Below are 18846 nucleotides of genomic sequence, written 5' to 3'. Positions count from 1 at the left end.
TAAGTATTTAGTTGTTGATAATTGGGTTTGTCAAGTCAAAACCTTGGAAAATGAGAGTTATAGTTTCTGCAGAAAAATCAGTTTAGTACCCTGAGGTTTAGAGTGAGTTTTGACCATGTCATTGATGTGCACTTTGAGGCCCAAGCCACCAGAAGTTAGTATGGGGAGTATATAATAGGTTTTAGGAGTTGGTTGGAGGTTTGCATGTCATTTGGTTAGGTGCACAAGTAGAATAACAAAATCTGTCCAGCAGGGGACAGTTTTGTTGCAACTTAGAAATAGGGAGATTTGGCCATGTCATGGGTAGGCCCTCATTAGGCCCAATTGGGCCTTAGTTAGAGGGTATGTCAGAGAAGTTTTTCCAACCATAGTTCATAGGATATGAGCTAGAACCATGTGTCACAAGTTAATTCAAGTCAGGGCATTTTCTGCCCAGAAAAACAGGGGTACCTTGGACTTTTAGCTTAGGCCCAGGAAGGCCCAAGCCAGGCCTTTGAGCCACATCAAGCTTGTGAGATGCCCTTAGGTCAGGAGAGTCTTGTGTAAAAATTTTGAAGAAAAACTTGTAGTTTAAGAGTGTCTAATGCACTCAAGAAACCTTAGTTACCATTCTGAAATTTGCACCAGTGAGCACTTTCACTTATCACATAGTTTTAGGACACTTAGAAGTGAGTATTAGGTCGACCAACATAGTTGTAAGATAGTATAAGGTCAGTAGAACAAAAGGCACAAGTGAGGGTCAATAGGTTTTGGATAATTTAGGAAAGGCACATTGAGTTAGGAAGCCCAAATTCGAAGACTTCCACTACTAGAAAAACGTCAATATACATCGGCTAAAAACCGATGTCTATGAATGTAAAAATCCGATGTATTCGTGGGTGATGTTAAAGACCCCCCATTTAACATCGGTTTTAAACTGATGTTAAATATAACATATAACATCAGTTCTTTGTTTAAAACCGATTTCTATTTCTTGATATTAAATTTCTCATGCATATCTAATCTTCATATATCATCATAATATGATATTTTTATCAATTTAAATATATGTAAGCTAAGCAAAAATTTTCAATTTAACCAATAAACTGATGTTACTAGTAACAATAACAACAGTTTTCATCAAAAACCGATGTTAACAATACCTTTGACATCGATTCTTAATTGGTAACCGATGTCTATTTGTAACAGACTGATGTCTATAATGTTTAATAACATCAGTTTTTTATTTTAAGATTTTTTTTGTTGTAGTATTTAACATCGGTTTTTAGTGATGTCAATGGTCAACTAGAATTGATGTATTAAGCTTTGACAGACATTATTTTCCATTATAATGATGTTTGTACCTGTTTTATTAATGCACATTTTAAAAATATAAATTCCAAAAACCAATGAACTACCAAAATCAGTTGCTGCACAATACCAGTTATCCATTAATCTAACAACCAATAATCAAACATCCGGTACAATGGATTCATCTAATCCAAATATCAAGTACAACACATATCCATCCATATATTCTACTACTGTCTATACAAAGAATTTGACTTGATACCGACAATAGCATGTAAAATATCATTTGAGGAATGCCCTTATTCTTCTCCATCTTCCCACTCCTTAGTAAAGCTCCTGTAGCCTCTGGTCCCGTATGATGACAATGTCTGTATGCGGTCATTGTCAAATATGCATCAATGTGTATATTACGTCATTGTCAAATATGCATCAATGTGTGTATTACATCAAATACTGGTGTATTTTATACTCGCAAATCCACATTCCTATACATTATTAGGTGTATTTGACCTCCTCACTCTGTAGTAGAACACTTTATGTATCCACGTAGCACTATAACAGTTCAAACCTGCACTTTCTATATCAGGTACTTCCTATTAGATGTTAGTGTTAAATGAAAAAAAAGCATATTCTTTTGGAATTTAATGACTTCAACTATATTTTACATGCCCTTGGTACAGTTTCTGAAGAAGATACATCTGAGCATGTGCCCAAATACAAACAAGAAGCCAAAATTATAGACTGATAAAGTCACATTTGACAGAAAAACATGCAAGCTAAATCTAATACAAAAGCCAAGAAACATACTGTATATTGATCTGGATGGCGACTTTCAGAGGCTAGAAATTGCAACCTCATAGTTGCTACGATCTGGTATTCTTTGTAAAGTTTATACCATGTCCAGAAAGAGAAGATATATGCCATTCCTATATGAACCCAAAACCTGTTGACCAGTGAAAGTTACCACATAAAAACACTTGTCCACAGAGGGTGAAGTACTGGTGCCAAAGTAAATTCCCAATCATCAAGTGGTTTCTTTATAATAAGAAAAACGGAAAAAAGGATCTGATAATAATTATAAATCAAGATATGGCAAAATATTTGGTACAGAAATCATCGTTACTACATACTTAATGTTAATGTTATGTACTATAGTTCAACACATATTACAAGTAAATCTCACCTCGACGATCTGGGGGGGGACATTTGATATTGAAAGCTTGTAAATATCACTGAATGTTACATCTTTGAGTTTCACCAAAGTGCCGTTAGTCCAATTTACGGGCACCAAAACCACAAAAGCAAGTGCAGTTATGTTACATCCAAGTCTGGTGTTGCTTTCAATGTCCGTAGGAGTATTTGCTAACCAGGCCAAAAGCTGCCAGAAGTTCTACCAAATAGTGGCCAGGTCTTATTCAAATATCACTTCTACTCCTTATTAAATCACTAACTAAAAGCAAAACAAGAACACCAAATTTAACGTAAAAATAAACACATCCTGTGATGCACCCAGTAGAGTCACGTGTTAAGCACGTTTATTACAGGTGCGTGTCAAGGGGTAAGAAAGGCATAATAGCAAATATTTAGGGACATATGTGTAATAACGGAGAGGGAACAAAAGGGAGAACATATACAACACAGAGGGGAAGATTAGGGCAGGAGGAAGTTAGTATTGTCTTTACTTTTATTGGGAGAGAATTGGGCCTCTCCAAAGTCCATTATTTATCCTCATTTTTCCTTTCATTGTTGTTGCTTGATCGAAAGAGCTGAGTACTGTAATTCAGAGGAGTTAAGTATATTTTGTAGCTTATGTGTTATCATTGTTGTTAATTAATATAATCATAGTAATTCATTACACATCCCAACTTTTATTATTAATTAAAACAATTATTAGTGATACAACCAATCAAGGATACCTAACCCTAAGCCTAAGAATACTTAAGTATCCGTTCTTGAGCAATAATTACACCTACAGTTGATGCATGCCTGTCAAACATAATATGACTATATATATATAGCCATTACAAACTTAGCCACAACATTACTTGTTATACAAGTCTTACTTTTATTAGTTTCTAAGTACCAAACTTTACAATCCGGACATACCACATATAAATTTATCTAAACATAATTATTGTACAACGCATAGTCTTGGATAACTCAAAAGACCATTAAATCATATTGGGTTAAAGCCAACATATAGTTCAGGTCCTTCGGGAGCAAACATGTGATAACAGTGACATCCAATGTAACATACCCGACCATCATGCGAGGAACTGAAATATAACTATAAAAAACGTATTTGGAAACTTGAACATATGACAACAGTATATAATCCTTAAGCGACACACCCAAATGATCTATCCCTACTTGGTTATATAAACGTTAAAGTTCTTTGTTATTTACCAATAAAATAGAGATTCAATCTTTCATAAAAAAATTCTCTTATCACCAAGTTCTTAAGTATATTGCGTCCAGAAGCAGTCTAAAACTCTCAACAGAAACTGTTACTCTTCATTGCCATACAGAGAAGGCAAGGTAACACAGTCAGAGATGGATATCCGTGTCCACAGAAACTATATATCTGATTGTCTGTTTGTAACAAATAAAATTTCTTCATAATAGTATAAACAACATCCATTCACCTTTTATGGGCAAATATGAAACGAATTAGTACGCTTCTTATAGTTTTCAAGAGAAAGCATTACCTCAAGAGATAATTTTTCAGCAACCTCCAAAGCACATGCTCTGACTTCTGGAGACAGGGCATAACTTATAGACCTTGCTAATTTTTCTGCAGCTTCTTTAATGCTTGTATAGTTACCATCAACTAGAACCATGTCACATCTCTTTAATGGTTCTGGGGAAACTCCAAGCCAGAACATCCTTTTTGCCCAATAGAACTGATCGAAAAGAAATGGACACAATATCTGCAACAAATATATTGTTTACAAGAGAAGCTGGATTTAGAGGCAGCAGAGTAAATAATATTACATCAGATTCAAGGATGACTAAATGAGTTAAAAGTTGGTGTTATATATAAAGTAGAATGAGTTTTGAGATAATTACTTGATTTACAGAAAATTATGACAAAAAAAACAATTTTATGGTTTAAGATAAGAAACATGAAGCTAATTTTAGAATTTCAAGGTAACTTATAATATTGTACTTGGTCAATTATTAATGATTTGAGTGTAAGGCTAAAGAGATACCTATAGTGGAATGACTTGTGCTGAAGTTCAATTATTATATCACTTTGAGTTTTTAACAAAATAATTTGCATATTTTGTAATGTTGGACATTAATTGAAACATTTTCTGAAAAGCTAAACCTGGAAAAGGTTCTACTATCCAGTTCAGTATACTGTCGGCATCATTAGGTCAGAGACACTCCACTCAAGTGAGTTAAACAAAAGCTACCTTAAGTACTAACTAAGACACTACTTGGTTCACAAATTGTCATGCAAGGGAGCTTTATCAATCCTAGTACCTTTGTTCCTACAATCTACAAAAATAATACAAACTACAATATTTTAATGTTTTTCAAATTCTGAACATTCATCTAGTTTTAAAGTTAGTCAGTTCCATCATAAACCCATAACCACTAGCTACATTTATCAAATAAGCTCAAAGTTTAGACACCTGTGGAATTCCCGCGAGTAGTGCTACCGCAGTGGATCCACCGGTAGAATGTGAAACGAGAAACATTTTAGCCATCCAGGACTTCTGAAAAAGTTGAATATAGATGAACAATGCCCATACAGGACTTCTGAGGATAATTGCATAAACAAAATGAAAGCACAATTTGAGAGAGATAACACTAACAGCTGATAAATTACACAATATAAACACATAAATACACATATATATACATTAATAATAACTCAGTGAGTCTTCCACAAGATTAGATAACACTAACACACACTACATATAAAATGTATATAAAAAATTCAAACAACTACTCAACTAAAAAACGATTAACATGCTCAATTGAAACAATTATTCAAACTAGGTTTCAAATCGAAATCCTCAAATTAAAAGTTAGGGTTTCAGGCTTACTTAATTCAAGACTGACCTACGACTTGAGCTTTAAACTCTAATTTGAGCTTTAAGTCTTCACATCTTTAACCTTTAAACTTAGATTTGAGCGTACCCAATTCAACCTCCGACCTTTTCAAACTCCGACCGAAAGAGAGAGTAGAGTGAGCAGAGAGACCAGAGAGAACATAAAGAGAGGAGATGAGCGAGTCTTCCATAGAGCACAATCTGGAGAGAGAGGGATTTTTTTTCTCGAGAGAGTTGTTCTCCGAGAGAGATGAAAGCTGTTCTTTTTTATTTTTGGTTTTAAGTTTTTAGATCTGCATATGTGTATTTTGATTTTGATCTTTAGTGTAAAGTTAAAAAAAGAAGAGGGGGAAATGAGTACTTAAAATTTCAGAAGGTAAAAAATGGGGGGAGTTTAAAGAAGGAATGAAATATTTGGCTAACGGAGGGGAAACGGGGAAGGGGCGTTGATTAATTTTTTTAAAACAGACCTATAACATCGGTTGGGCTAAAAAACTGATGTTTATAACTACAAAAGATATCGGTTGCCCAAAACCGATATAAAAAACACCTTTTATATCGGTCAAAAAAGCAACTGATGTCTAAGAGGCGATGTCTATTCTACTTTTTCTAGTAGTGTTCGTTTAGTTAGCGACCAAGTAACTTAAGTGGTGAGTCGAGATCATCCAAGCCTAGTGTGGCATTATGGTGTATATGATGTTATTTGGTATTAATATACGATATGTGATTATGTGGCTACGTGTGTACATTTGAAAATATAAATGGTGGATATGAATTAAGTGTGTATAGGCCTAAGTGCCATCCATGTTTAATTTCGGGTTGTAAATAGGTTAAGATGGAAAGAATATATTATAATGAGGATTATTATTATTTATGTAGGATCTCGAGACGAGGGAAAACTTGCCATAAAAGTCGAGTGAAGCTCCAGTTGTTGCTCCTACCAGTCAGACCAGACCAGTCTATCTCAAAGGCAAGTGATTCAACTTGACCTTCGCATTTACTGTAAACAGTTCATATATATATCGATGCAATTATCCTGAGTCATTTTGATATATTTAAATCAAGAGTATCTTTTGTTTATCCTTGAGTTACATAGAGATGCCATGAACCCTCGAGTACGTATTGCAAGTAGTTCAAAAGTCTTTCATGATAGTTTAATGCCATGATAAAATAGAGATGTGTTATAATACCTTATTGATCCTTTTGATTATCATGCTATTGATCCCTGAGAAATCTTGATGTTGCACCCTGATGCTTTGATTCAACTCTTGAAATAACCTCGATAGAAACTTTATCTTGATACCTAAAAGCCAATCTTTTCTTAAATTCATTCATGATTGTTTGATAACCCTATCCTTACCCTAAAGCTTGATACCCTGTTATATCTTGAGCTGATGATCACTTCCTTTATATTTTAGCACCTCTATCCTATTGGAACCAGTGATGCTTATCTTCTTGATGTTCTAATACCTATACCTTGTCTACAACCATTGCTTTAAGCCTAGTTTGGCATTACTCTTTCATATTATCCAATAGCCTTGCTTAATTTCCTTGTTAAAATTCTTGTTTATGGAAATCTCTCGATTACCCTAATATAGTAAAGTCTAGTGGATCATGGCCCTGAGATTTAGTGTCATATTTCCAGTGTTTCAAGTTGATCTATAATCCCCTGATAAAAAAAAAATGATTTCAGTCAAAAGAGATTTTGTCATAAATCGGCATCAGTTTTCAAAATGAATAAAAGGTGGATTTTTCAGTCCCAAAGGGGGACAAATGTTTTCTTGAATGGTGGATCTGGACTGAGACGCGAGTCCTTTCCACACTTATATTAGGCTTAAAAGTTGCCTAGGGATTCCCAATAATGTTTTAGAACCCAGCGAGGTTCGGGATTACTTCGCGGCTGATCACCGGCTGTAATCCGTAGCGTCATAAAATGATTTTGATTAAGAATGGTTTTAAAATTTGTTTTGATGCAAGCAAAATGATGCCAACTCACATAAGTTTTATCTCTCGATTATCATTGATTATGTCATTCCATTGTCATTCCTAAAGGTATATCTCGATTTATGCTTTGCGTTGTATTGTTAGCACTTGTTGAGCTTTTGGCTCACTTCTTGCTTTACCCTGATATTACAGCTAGCAGCCATGGTTAGATTCAAGCAGACTGCCCGTAAGACCTGTGATGCTGATGCTTATGTTCGAGCTCAGGTAGAATAAGTAATAATAGTTGTGTGAGGACTCGGTATTTGTAATCAGATGTAATAGTTGGTAGTGTTGGGCTGTTCCAAACCCTAAACTGTAAGATCTTGGATTTTGGTTGTGTAATACTCATTAAAATGATGTAATAGCTATAATTATTTTGCTATTTAAGTAGGGGGTGTGACAATATTTTGTCCAGTAAATCTTAGCCCTTGATCTTACATTCTTCAAACTGCATTTGTATTATTTCTAATTCAGTTATAGAATTGTTTATTGACTGATAATCTTGAATCTTCAATTTTTCTTCATTCTAAATTATGAGATAGTTTGTCGAGAATTCTTTTTGTTCAATATAGATGTCACATATCGATAAATATAATGACGTATTGATATCTTGAGTTCTCTACATGTGTTACTGACTTGTCGAGGTCTCAAGTTCTCTACATGTAGAAGGACTTGTTGAAATCTCCAATTCGCTACATAGGCTTTTGACTTGTCGATATCTCTAGTTCTACACATGAAGATTTGGATTGTCGATATCTCTAGATCTCTACATGAAGAAATGACTTGTTAATATCTCCAGTTCTCTACATGTTCTTTTTGACTTGTCGATATCTGAGATCTCTACATGCATAATGACTTATCGATATCTCTTGAGACTTCTCTATATGCCATTTTGGACTTCTCGACAGACTTCTCGATATTTCTTGATCTGTGACTTGTCGATATCTGACTTAAAATATTTTTCATAGAATAATATTATTCAATTCAAAGATGCTACACTTCTCTCTGAGGCATGATCAGGATTTGATCTTCTTATGTAGTTTATTCCTTAGCTTGAAAGTTGTTCACGAAAAAATCATTCAGTCTAATCTACTTAACATTTTTACAGATTTAAGGAATACAATTACATAATACAAAAATTAAGTTATCATACAACTTATCCTTAGGGTTGTCAATGTGACTTAGTCTTATTATGTACATGTATGTCTTGCACAACACTTTTTATTATCAACATTAGAACATTGCTTTTTATATAGACTCTTAACTTAAAAAATAAAGAGTTTTTTCATAAATTAGAATTCCAAAAACATCTTAGAGCAAGTTTAATATACTAATTATTTTTTCTCTTAAATCAAAATTTAAGGGCCTGTTTACTTGTGATTTTTTTTCTAGTTTTTCATTTCTAAATCTTTAATTTTCTTAGTTTTTTTCTTTGAAAATCACTTGAAATCAAGAAACATGTTTCAAAGCATGTATAGTTTTCCGATAGGGAAAAGTGGGAAACATGTTCCACACAATCTAGTTTTCTAGTTTAGAAAAATGGAATACACGTTCCAAGTGGTTAATTTTTTGGAAAAATGGAAATTACATGTACACTTAAAAAAATAATTATTATAGATAATATCTTCACGTGTATTTTTTTATACTTAATTTATTGTAACAATTTTGTAAATTGTACAAATAATATGTGCATAATCTTAAAATTTCTAAATTAAAACGTGAAACTAGTTATAAAGCTTAATTCAAATTTATGAAAGAATAAATTAATATTTACAATAACATAAAATTAACTTGATAATTAAAAAATGGAAACAAAAACTATTCATCCAAAGGTTTATCCGAGGTTAATCTGCTGCAACATATTAACATAATTCTGGCCTTTAGAATGAAAAATTTAACATACCAATTTCACTTACTGTAATATCCGGGATATATCGTGTAATTATTTTTGTTAATAAATGAATATTATGTGATTATTATATGAATTCATGGTGAATTATGTGTTGATTGGTATTCGTGTTTGGTGTTTATAGGTAATAGAATTTGTGAATTTTAATTTTTATATGTCTAAAATAAAGTATAGATTATTTTGATATTTTTTAGCAATTTATATGATTTTATAAATGATTTATAGATTTAATTAATTATTTTACAAATTAATTATTAATTATTTTGATTATTCGATAATCGTCCAATTTCAACAGGTTTTTTATTTTTACTACCCGGAAGTTTCGGAAAAACTCATTTTTAGCCTAATTTGATTATTTCGAACATTTTTCGTGTTTTATATTTTTCGATCCGGAGTACGATTTTACCTATACGGTTCCCGGTACAAATTTTACAATATTATTTTTGTTTCGGTAAACCGATACACCCGTATTTTGGAATACGGGATATTTTGATTAAAATCCTATCTTATCTTTTCGTAGTACGTGCAATCTTATCCTATCTTTTCGTAGTACGTGCAATCCTATCTTATCTTTTCGTGATACGTGTAACTAAAAGCGTTGAGCTCAAGACCGTATTTTAAAAAGCCCAGTTTTGATGTTTATCCTAAAACCGGTACCAAATTGCATCTGTATTATTAATACTTAACGATTAAGTATTCTATTTTTATATCCGATATGATCCAACGGGGTATCAATATTCTGTAAATATAAATAGCCCTTACAATACTTTATTTTATACAGATAACCATAAACAAAAATAGTAAAACTATATAATTATTCAGGGAAAACGTAAATATTCATAGTGTTCTTCATAATCAAACGAGGATTCAAAGGCGTTATCGAACTCCGATTTTGGCGTGCACGTAGTCGAATCGAAACTCGTGACAAGTAGAATCAAGTTTCATCAACCATATAACTGCAGATTCAAGTGGTATTTTTCTATATTTTTATTTAAATTAAAATTTAATTATGACCTTTTGATTTTGAAGTTGTTTATGTGTTTTGATGATTGCATGTTGTAGATCATGAAATTCTGGTCAATTTGGTATATTATTTGTTGAATTTTGAGTTCAATAACATAGAGAAATTTGGGTTTGATTTTCAGATTCAAAAATTAGGATTTATGAACTATCAATGTTCTTAATTGAAAATTAGGAGTTTTTTATTTAAGGTTTATTAGTTTAATTGATTTATACCAGTAAATAGATCGTGAAAGGAGGAATCTATTGGTACCAGTTTGAAGGCCAAACGATTTCGGGATCGACCTCGCCGGAAAACGGCTGAGGTGTTGCCGGAAAAGTTTAAGTCGGATTTCTGGCTTGTTCAACAATTGTATGCATGATTGGTTTCCACGATTGTGTTTCTGGGAAGTTAAAGAGCATTTCCTGTTAATTTGGATTGATTCCGGGTTGTGTTCAGGTCGCCGGAAAAGCTTGGGGTCGCCGTTAATGGCGACCGTCGGCGAGAGGAAAGGGGTGAAGATGGTAAATTACCATCTCGGCCCCAAATTTGTAAAAATGTTGCAAAAAATATCATGGGGTTTATAAAAGTTCCAAATTAAGGATTTCAGTTTTAAAAACTTTCAAAAATTGTATTTTCTATTTATTTTAATTTCAGAAAATTGTTTTTATTGTTTAAAAATTCCAAAAATTATTATTTTAATTTTAAAATTCATTTTTAATTCAAAAATAAATCCGAATTATTTAGTTAATTAATTTTAGTTAATAATTAATTAGTTAATTGGAAAATTAATTTAAATTTAATTGATTAATTAATTTAATTAGTTATTAATTCATTTTAATTAATTATTTAATTGGATTTAATTATTTCTTTCGATTTATAAATTTCGTAAAATAGTTTCGAACTTTAAAGTATTTTTCTAAATTATACCCAAGACTCGATATTTATTATTAAATGAATTTGAATTCAAATTCGGGTATTTGAACCTTGTTATTTATTTATAAAATGATTCTTTACCCGTTTTAATTCTGAAAAATGTTCAAAAATTCGTATTAAATACCAGAAAAATCATTTTAACCCCGAGCCTTCTTTGAAAAAAAATTATTTTAATCGAATACCTTTGTGTTATGTATTATGTGCTATCTGATTGATGTGTAATATGCTTATATGTTCATTGTATGATGGTTTTAATCATAACTTTCAATCCGTACGTCGGATTTGGGTGAAACGAAGGGTAGATAAAAGCCTGTAACGTCTATGTGACGATTAGAATAAGATGAAAATGAGGGATAGATACTTGTAATGCCTAACAGAGGAAGCGAGGCGTAGGAAAGGAAAACAAGTGGTCACTGAATAGTATTGATAGACGAGTGCAAGTGAAAAGAAGATCAGTTGAGATAAGGCAAGTATTTTCGACCTTTCTTGATATATAACAAGTTTATTCTTGAACCTTCCTGAGATATAATGCAAGCATTCTGAATAGTTCTTGTTTTATATTACAAATGCTTTGAATTGCTTAACCTCAAACCCTGATCACATCATTTGATATTTGAACAGTAAGCCTTATTTTTTGTAAACCATTGATTGTTGATATCCCAGATACTAAACCACATAAATACGACACTACTCCACAAATACATATACACCATATACCAGCAACTGAATTGGATTTGCTTAACGTACAAACACTCATACTTTATACAATACCTTACAATATCAGAAAACCAATCCTTGTATAACCATTAAACCATTGTTCTTCTATTACTTGATTCTCTTACAAGCTTGAAACCATTCTTCATACATACCTTGATATACCTTTACGATACTCATGAATTACATTCTGTTGTGAGGCGAATATCTTATCAATGTTATTATGAATTCGTTTTATTGAATTACATTATTTATCATATTGAATTGTTATAGAATTGGATAGTTTTCTAAATGTGGACCTGATTCATGGTCAGACCAGATTTGTGGTCGTGTTAGGCCAATGTGTGCCTTGGATCCAGTATATAGAGCCGAGATGTGTGCCTTACTCAGGGTTAGTGCGTGACTGATCATCAGCCTAACCTTGGTTTTTAAAATTAAAAGTGAATATCCAATTATAATCATTTCTTAACAAGGAACTTGATTCCTCTGACTCATTTCAATTGATCATTGTTTAATCTCAGTTATTGTCATTGTGACTTGCTGAGCTAGTTAGCTCACTATTGCGATTTTTTTATGTTCTTTTCCAGTTAAAAGGGAAGTTGTTGTTAGTGAGGATTCCTAGACCAGTGTGCGAGCTAGAATTCCAGGTTGAGAAGGAATAAGCTAGCAGAAGCCTTATGTTTTAGTTTTGTGTTTTGCAAGTTTATAAGAATGATGTATTATCGGATGTAAGTTAAACTAGTTGGGATTTGGTACGTTATAATGTAAAATAAGATTATGGCTTGTGTTCATACTTTAACCTGTTACGATCCGTGGTTGTGTAGTGTCGGGTCATTGCATATATTAATTTATAAACAGGTTTATATTATGCGTGTGTGTTGTGAACCCCAAACTCCTGACCTGGGTTTGGAGGGCGTCACACTTACAAGTCTAGTGAAAGTTTCTTCATCCAAAGGTTTAGTGAAAATGTTAGCTAACTGTTTTTATGTTGGAACAAAAACAAGCTCAATAGTACCATTTACAACATGTTCTCTAATAAAATGGTACCTTACATCAATGTGCTTAGTTCTAGAATGATTAACTGAATTAACAATAACATATATTGCGTTGGTATTGTCATACTTTATTAAAATCTTTTGTAACACTAGTCCATAGTCTATTAGTTGGTTTCTAATCCAAAGCACTTGAGCACAACAACTTCCAGCAGCTATATATTCAGCTTCAGTTGTAGAAGTTGATATATATTGCTATTTCTTACTGTACCATGATACAAGTCTTTGACCAAGGAATTGACAGCTTCCACTTGTGCTCTTTCTGTCTACCCTACATCCAGCAAAATCTGCATCTGTGTATCCAACAACTTCCAAAACCAGTTCTCTTAGGATACCATAATCCCAAGTTTGTTGTTCCCTTCAAATATCTGAAAATTCTCTTGACATCCATTAAGTGTGATTCTTTAGGATTTGCTTGAAATCTAGCACACAGACTTGTTGCAAAAATGATGTCTGGTCTACTTGCAGTTAAGTACAACAAAGATCCAATCATTCCTCTATAACTTAATATGTCTACACTTTTTTCTATCTTATCTTCATCTAATATGGTAGTTGTATTTGTAGAACAAAAAATAATATCATCCACATAGATCTGAACTAGGATTATGTCATTACCATGTTACTTGTAAAATATAGTTTTGTCAATTGTGCCTCTAGTGAATCCATTTTGAGTAGAAATTCTGATAGTGTGTCATACCATGCTCTAGGTGCTTGTTTCAATCCATAGAGAGCCTTTAATAATTTATAAACAAAATTTGGAAATTTTGGATATTTGGAGCCAGGTGGTTGTTGCACATAGACTTCTTCTTCCAATTCACCATTAAAGAATGCACTCTTCACATCCATTTGATATACCTTAAAGTTTGAATGTGCAACAAATACAAGAAAGATTCTTATTGCTTCAAGTCTTGCAACTAGAGCAAACATTTTATCATAGTCAATTCCTTCTTCTTGTGAGTAGCCTTTGGCAACCAGTCTTGCTTTGTTCCTTGTCACAATTCCATTTTCATCCATTTTATTCCTATACACCCATTTTGTTCCAATGATACTTCTGTTCTTTGGTGTAGGAACCAATTCCCAAACTTTATTTCTTTCAAATTGATTTAGCTCTTCTTGCATAGCAGTTATCCAGTCAGGATCAAGTAGATCTTCCTCAATTTTTAGGCTCAATTTGAGACATAAAGAATGCATGCAAGCATTAATTACAGTGGTACTTTTAGTCCCCACTCCAGAACTAGGGTCACCAATTATAGTGTCTCTCATGTGACTCGTGTCCCATTTCCTGGTGTGATGATTTTTTTGACTAGATTTTTTCTTATTTTCTCCATTGTTGGCATGCTTGCAGAACCATCATCTCCTTCTTCCCCTAAGTTTGTACCACCAAATTCAGGTGTGCTTCTATCTTAAGATGAATTTTCATTATCATAGTTTACTTGTTCACTTGATTCTTCCTCTATTCTATTATTTGTGTTGACCTCAACTTTTATCAAGGCATTCCAAGCCTGGACACTTGTCATCATCAAAGGTCATATCTGCGCTTTCTATTATTTTCTTCTGCTCTAACACAGAGACTCTACAAGCAGTTCTTTCCAATGAATATCCTAGAAAAATAGCATCAAATACTTTAGAGTCAAATTTTCCAACATATTCAGAGTTGTCTTTGAGCACAAAGCATTTGCTTCCAAACACATGTCGATGCTTTATAATAGGCTTTCTTTTAGACAAAATTGAGTGGGGTGACTTTCCATGGTTTTTGTTAATTAAATATCTGTTTTGAGTGTAACATGTAGTGTTAACAATTTCTTCCCAAAAAACTGGTTGGCAGATTGGCATCTTGCATCATTGTTCTTGCAGCCTCAACTAGAGTTCTATTCTTTCTTTCAACCACACCATTTGTTGAGGTGTTCTTGCAGGTGAAAACTCTTGAACAATGCCCTTTTCTTTGTAGAATTCACTTAAAATTTTGTTGTACAAGACATGCCTGTACTTTAACGAGACTAAGACAATATGTTAACCCTAAGTAAGTTGTATTGTTATCTTAATTTGTATTTTGTACTTATAACACTTAAAGTTTGTAAAAATGTCAAAGGAGCAGACTGGAGTCTTTTTCTATAAACAGTGTCAAGCCTAAGAATTCTATCTGGAAGAAGATCAAGAATATCATGCCTCAGAAGAATTATGAAGAAGCTTGTAGTTGAATAAATATGTTTTAGGAAAAATATTCTAAGTCAAGATCTCTACAAGTCACAGATTTAGTGTTATAGAAAAGTCATTCGAGAACTCCAGAATGACTTATAGAGAATTCATGAAAGCTTATAGAGAACTCGGAGATATCGACAAGCCAAATTGAAGACATGAAGATTGGAGATATCGACAAATCATTTCTTCACTAGAGAACTTAGAGTTATCGATAAGTCAACATTCATTAGAGAACTCTGAGTTATCGATAAGTCAAAATTCCACTAGAAAACTCAGAGATATCGATAAGTCAAAACTCACTAGAGAACTCTGAGATGTCGACAAGTCAAGAAGCCACTAGAGAACTCAGAGTTATCGATAAGTCAAAGTGAAAATATGAAGATTAGAGATCTCAACAAACCAAATTCTCATATATAGAACTTGAGACCTCTACAAGCCAAATTAACTATAGAGCACTAGAAATCTCGATAAGCCAATATACTTATCGAGATGTCAAGTTCTCTATAGATCAAACTGGAGATCTTGAGGTAAAATCTCAAAGTACAAAATTGCAGATCAGTTCAATATTTAAAGTTAACAATTAACAAACAATCCAAACAACTGGATTGACAAGTCTACAAAAAGCAGCTTGAAGGATGTGTAAGATCAATGGTGAAGATTAACTGACAAAGGAAGATCAAGATAATCACAGGATGCTAAAGATATGCTAAACCAGAAATAGAAGATATACTTTTTTATAAATAGAAATGACAAGTGACTGTTTACTAAACCTAATAACATGTCTTATTGTACACTATGTAAACCAGCAGTTAACTGAATTATAAAGTTAACACTGGTCCTTTAGTCAGTTGTAATATTTTTAAGATAAAAAATCTTGTAACACTCTCAAGAAGATGCTAAGCTCTTTATCAATAAAGAGCCTAGAAATTTTGTAGCAAAACATTCTTAATTTTAAAATAAAATTAAGTGAGTTTTGAAGATCTGTGTTCTTTATTTCTGCAAGCTTAATTTCTGTATGAACACATTTTTACTACAAGATTTGATTTACTTTGTTCAATCATAAAAGATTCAAAAAAGCTCAAAAACAGTAAAACACATTCACCCCCCTTGTGTGTTATTTATTTCCTAACAAGTGGTATCAGAGCAAAATCTGGAAGTAAACAGATTCAAGATCTTGGAAGAATGAATACACAAAAAATCAGTAGCATCAAAATTCCTACCTTTGACAAAGCTAACTACACTCTTTGGAAAAAGAAAATGTTGTTGTTTATCAGGATGGCCAATCCACTTTATATTCAGATACTCAAAAATGGGCCCTTCATTCCTATGGTTAGAGTTGAAGAATCAACAGATGGTGATATGGTCATTTCAGCTTATTATGCTCCGAAATATCCTGCTGAGTATTCTGAGCCTGAAAAGGAGAAAGTTTCCCTGAATAGTGGCTTGCAATTGATATTGATTGAGTCATTTGACAATGTGATGTACAACAACATTGTCAACTGTGACACTGCCAAACAAATATGAAAAAAGATTGAAATACTCTATGAGGGAACTGAGGAAGTTAGATCAAATGAAAGAAGGATACTGATTCCACAATATGAGGGTTTCATGGCCAAGCCAAAGGAAAGTATTACAGATATGTTTGAAAGGTTCAACAAGTTAATAAATGACTTGCAGCTCCATGACAAATTCTATGAAGCTGAAGAGGTGAACTTGAAGTTCTTGCTTACTCTCCCTGATCATTTGGAACAGAAAATCTCAGCAATCAGGGAAGGGAGAGACTTGAGCAGAATAACACTGGAAGTTCTATATGGAATTCTCAAAACATATGAACTAAAAATGATTCAAAGGAAATCATTGAGATCTGGTCAGGGACATGTTGTAGATGGCTCAAGTGCTTTAATTGTCAATAAAATCCAAACATCTATTGACGAGCCATGATCTCAAACTCCAGTTGCCTCAATAAGTGAGCAAAGAACAAATGATTCACAGGAACAAGTCATTCTAGAATTGGAAGAAGATGAGTTCTACACTCTTGATGAACTGGATGGGCTAGATCAGTCAATGGCCTATTTGGCTAGAAAATTCTCTAACATTAGAGTAAAGAAGCCAAGATACTTCAAGGGTAAATGACAATCTTTCAACAAAGACAACAGCTGTAAAGGAAAAGGGAAGTACACTTTTGAAAGCAAAACTGGCTACAAAACTGGATCTATTGACGTATCAAAGATAAGGTGCTAATTGGGCCATTTTGCTACATAATGCAGGAAACCCAAGAAAGCAAAGAAGGATAAAGCTTATCTTGAATTGGAAGTTAAGTATGAAGCTCTTCTGAAGAAACAGCAAAGCGAAGCTTATATTGCAGAGGGTAAAAGTTGGGATGACTTTGAAAATGATGAAGATGAAGAATTTGGAAATTATGAACTCATGGCCTTAGAGCAAGGAGAATCATCCTCATCTAAATCACAGGTACCAACTCTTACCACCATTGATTTAAATGTAAGTCAATATAAGGAAACTGTAGGGAAGATGAACACATAAATATTTCACATTCACACAAGCATGGTTGCTGCTAATGAAGAAGTTAACAGATTAACAAAGATAAATGAGAAGCTTGAAAGTGAAAAGCAAGAAACTGAATTGTTGCTGGTGGAGCTTGAAGCTGTAAAGCAAGAAAATGCTTATCTCAAGAACAAGCTCAAGTGTGCAAATGAAATTAAAGCAGTGCTAAGGGAGAAGCTGGAAAAGAATGAGGTGAAGTTGAAGTCTTTCAGAAATGCATCTGAGCTGGTTGGACAATACCATGAGAAAAACAAACCATGTGCAAATATTGCTATTGGTCTTGACTATGATGTCTTGAATAACAAGAAGAAAGAGATATGTGATAAAGGAAAAGCAACAGCTAATGAAAATGTTCCAGTTATGCTGAAAAAGGTTGTATCACCTATGTTCAAGGCATGTGAAGTCAACTTCAGTGAAGAAGAATTGATTATCAAGCAAGAAATTGCTGATGAGGACAAAGAGAAGAAAACTACAGAATCAACTCAGTCTTCCAATACTGAAGAGAAGCTCATGGACAAACAAAGTCCCAAGACACATGTTAAAGAAACCAAAACTGAAGATGTAAGAAAGAAAAAGAAAAATAGAAATGGGAAAATAGGGATAAACAAAAGCAACAATTTTGCTTATATTTCAGATGCTCCAAGAAATAAATGTGAAAAATATGGCTCTGTGAATCATCTAAATCACCTTTGTATAAAGGCAGTTAGCAAGCCAACTGAAGGAGCCTGCAAATACAATGAAGCAAATGCAAATGATCCCTACTCCTTATGTGACAAGTTTAACTGCATTCCTTGCAATTTGAAAGTGATGAAAAGTTGTCACAAACTGAGAGTAGACCTCAAAGAAACAAAAATTGGGTCTACAACAGAAAGGGAAAATGCTCAACAATCAATGAACTCTATTTTATCTGAAACTACTCATTTTACTTCTGCTAAATCAGTTAACAAGAAGAAAGTACCCAACACTGCTTCGATTTCTAAACACACTTAAAACTCATTGTGTGCAAGGCAAAGTGAAGAAAGTCATCTGGATCATAGACAGTGGATGTTCCAGGCATATGACAGGTGATAAAGCCCTACTATCACAGTTTGAGGAGAAAGCTGGCCCTTTGGTGACCTTTGAAGACAACAACAAAGG

At 33.2% G+C, this 18846-nt stretch overlaps 1 protein-coding gene across 1 annotated transcript; it reads right to left on the bottom strand.

The window, feature by feature from the left end:
• Positions 1-1775: 1775 nt before the first annotated feature.
• Positions 1776-5020, bottom strand: LOC141685725 (uncharacterized). Its single transcript, XM_074490813.1, has 4 exons — positions 4932-5020; positions 3999-4220; positions 2474-2680; positions 1776-1883 (listed from the first exon to the last, which is right to left on the bottom strand). The coding sequence occupies exons 1-4, from the start codon at positions 5004-5006 to the stop codon at positions 1776-1778; spliced, it is 612 nt and encodes a 203-aa protein (XP_074346914.1). The 5' UTR covers positions 5007-5020.
• Positions 5021-18846: the final 13826 nt, after the last annotated feature.

The sequence above is a fragment of the Apium graveolens genome, chromosome 9, assembly GCF_009905375.1.
Source record: "Apium graveolens cultivar Ventura chromosome 9, ASM990537v1, whole genome shotgun sequence".
NCBI classification, from domain to species: domain Eukaryota; kingdom Viridiplantae; phylum Streptophyta; class Magnoliopsida; order Apiales; family Apiaceae; genus Apium; species Apium graveolens.
Note: the sequence above shows the minus strand (reverse complement) of the source record. Positions and strands in the feature narration are given on the sequence as shown.

Bases quoted from the DNA above. Each gene is read 5' to 3' on its own strand.
- LOC141685725 (XM_074490813.1), bottom strand. From the start codon at position 5,006: ATGGCTAAAATGTTTCTCGTTTCACATTCTACCGGTGGATCCACTGCG. The intron at 2,681-3,998 runs GTAATGCTTTCT...ACTATTTGGTAG, and splicing joins CTGAAAAATTATCTCTTGAG to AACTTCTGGCAGCTTTTGGC. The intron at 1,884-2,473 runs GTGAGATTTACT...AACATCTAATAG, and splicing joins TCCCCCCCCAGATCGTCGAG to GAAGTACCTGATATAGAAAG.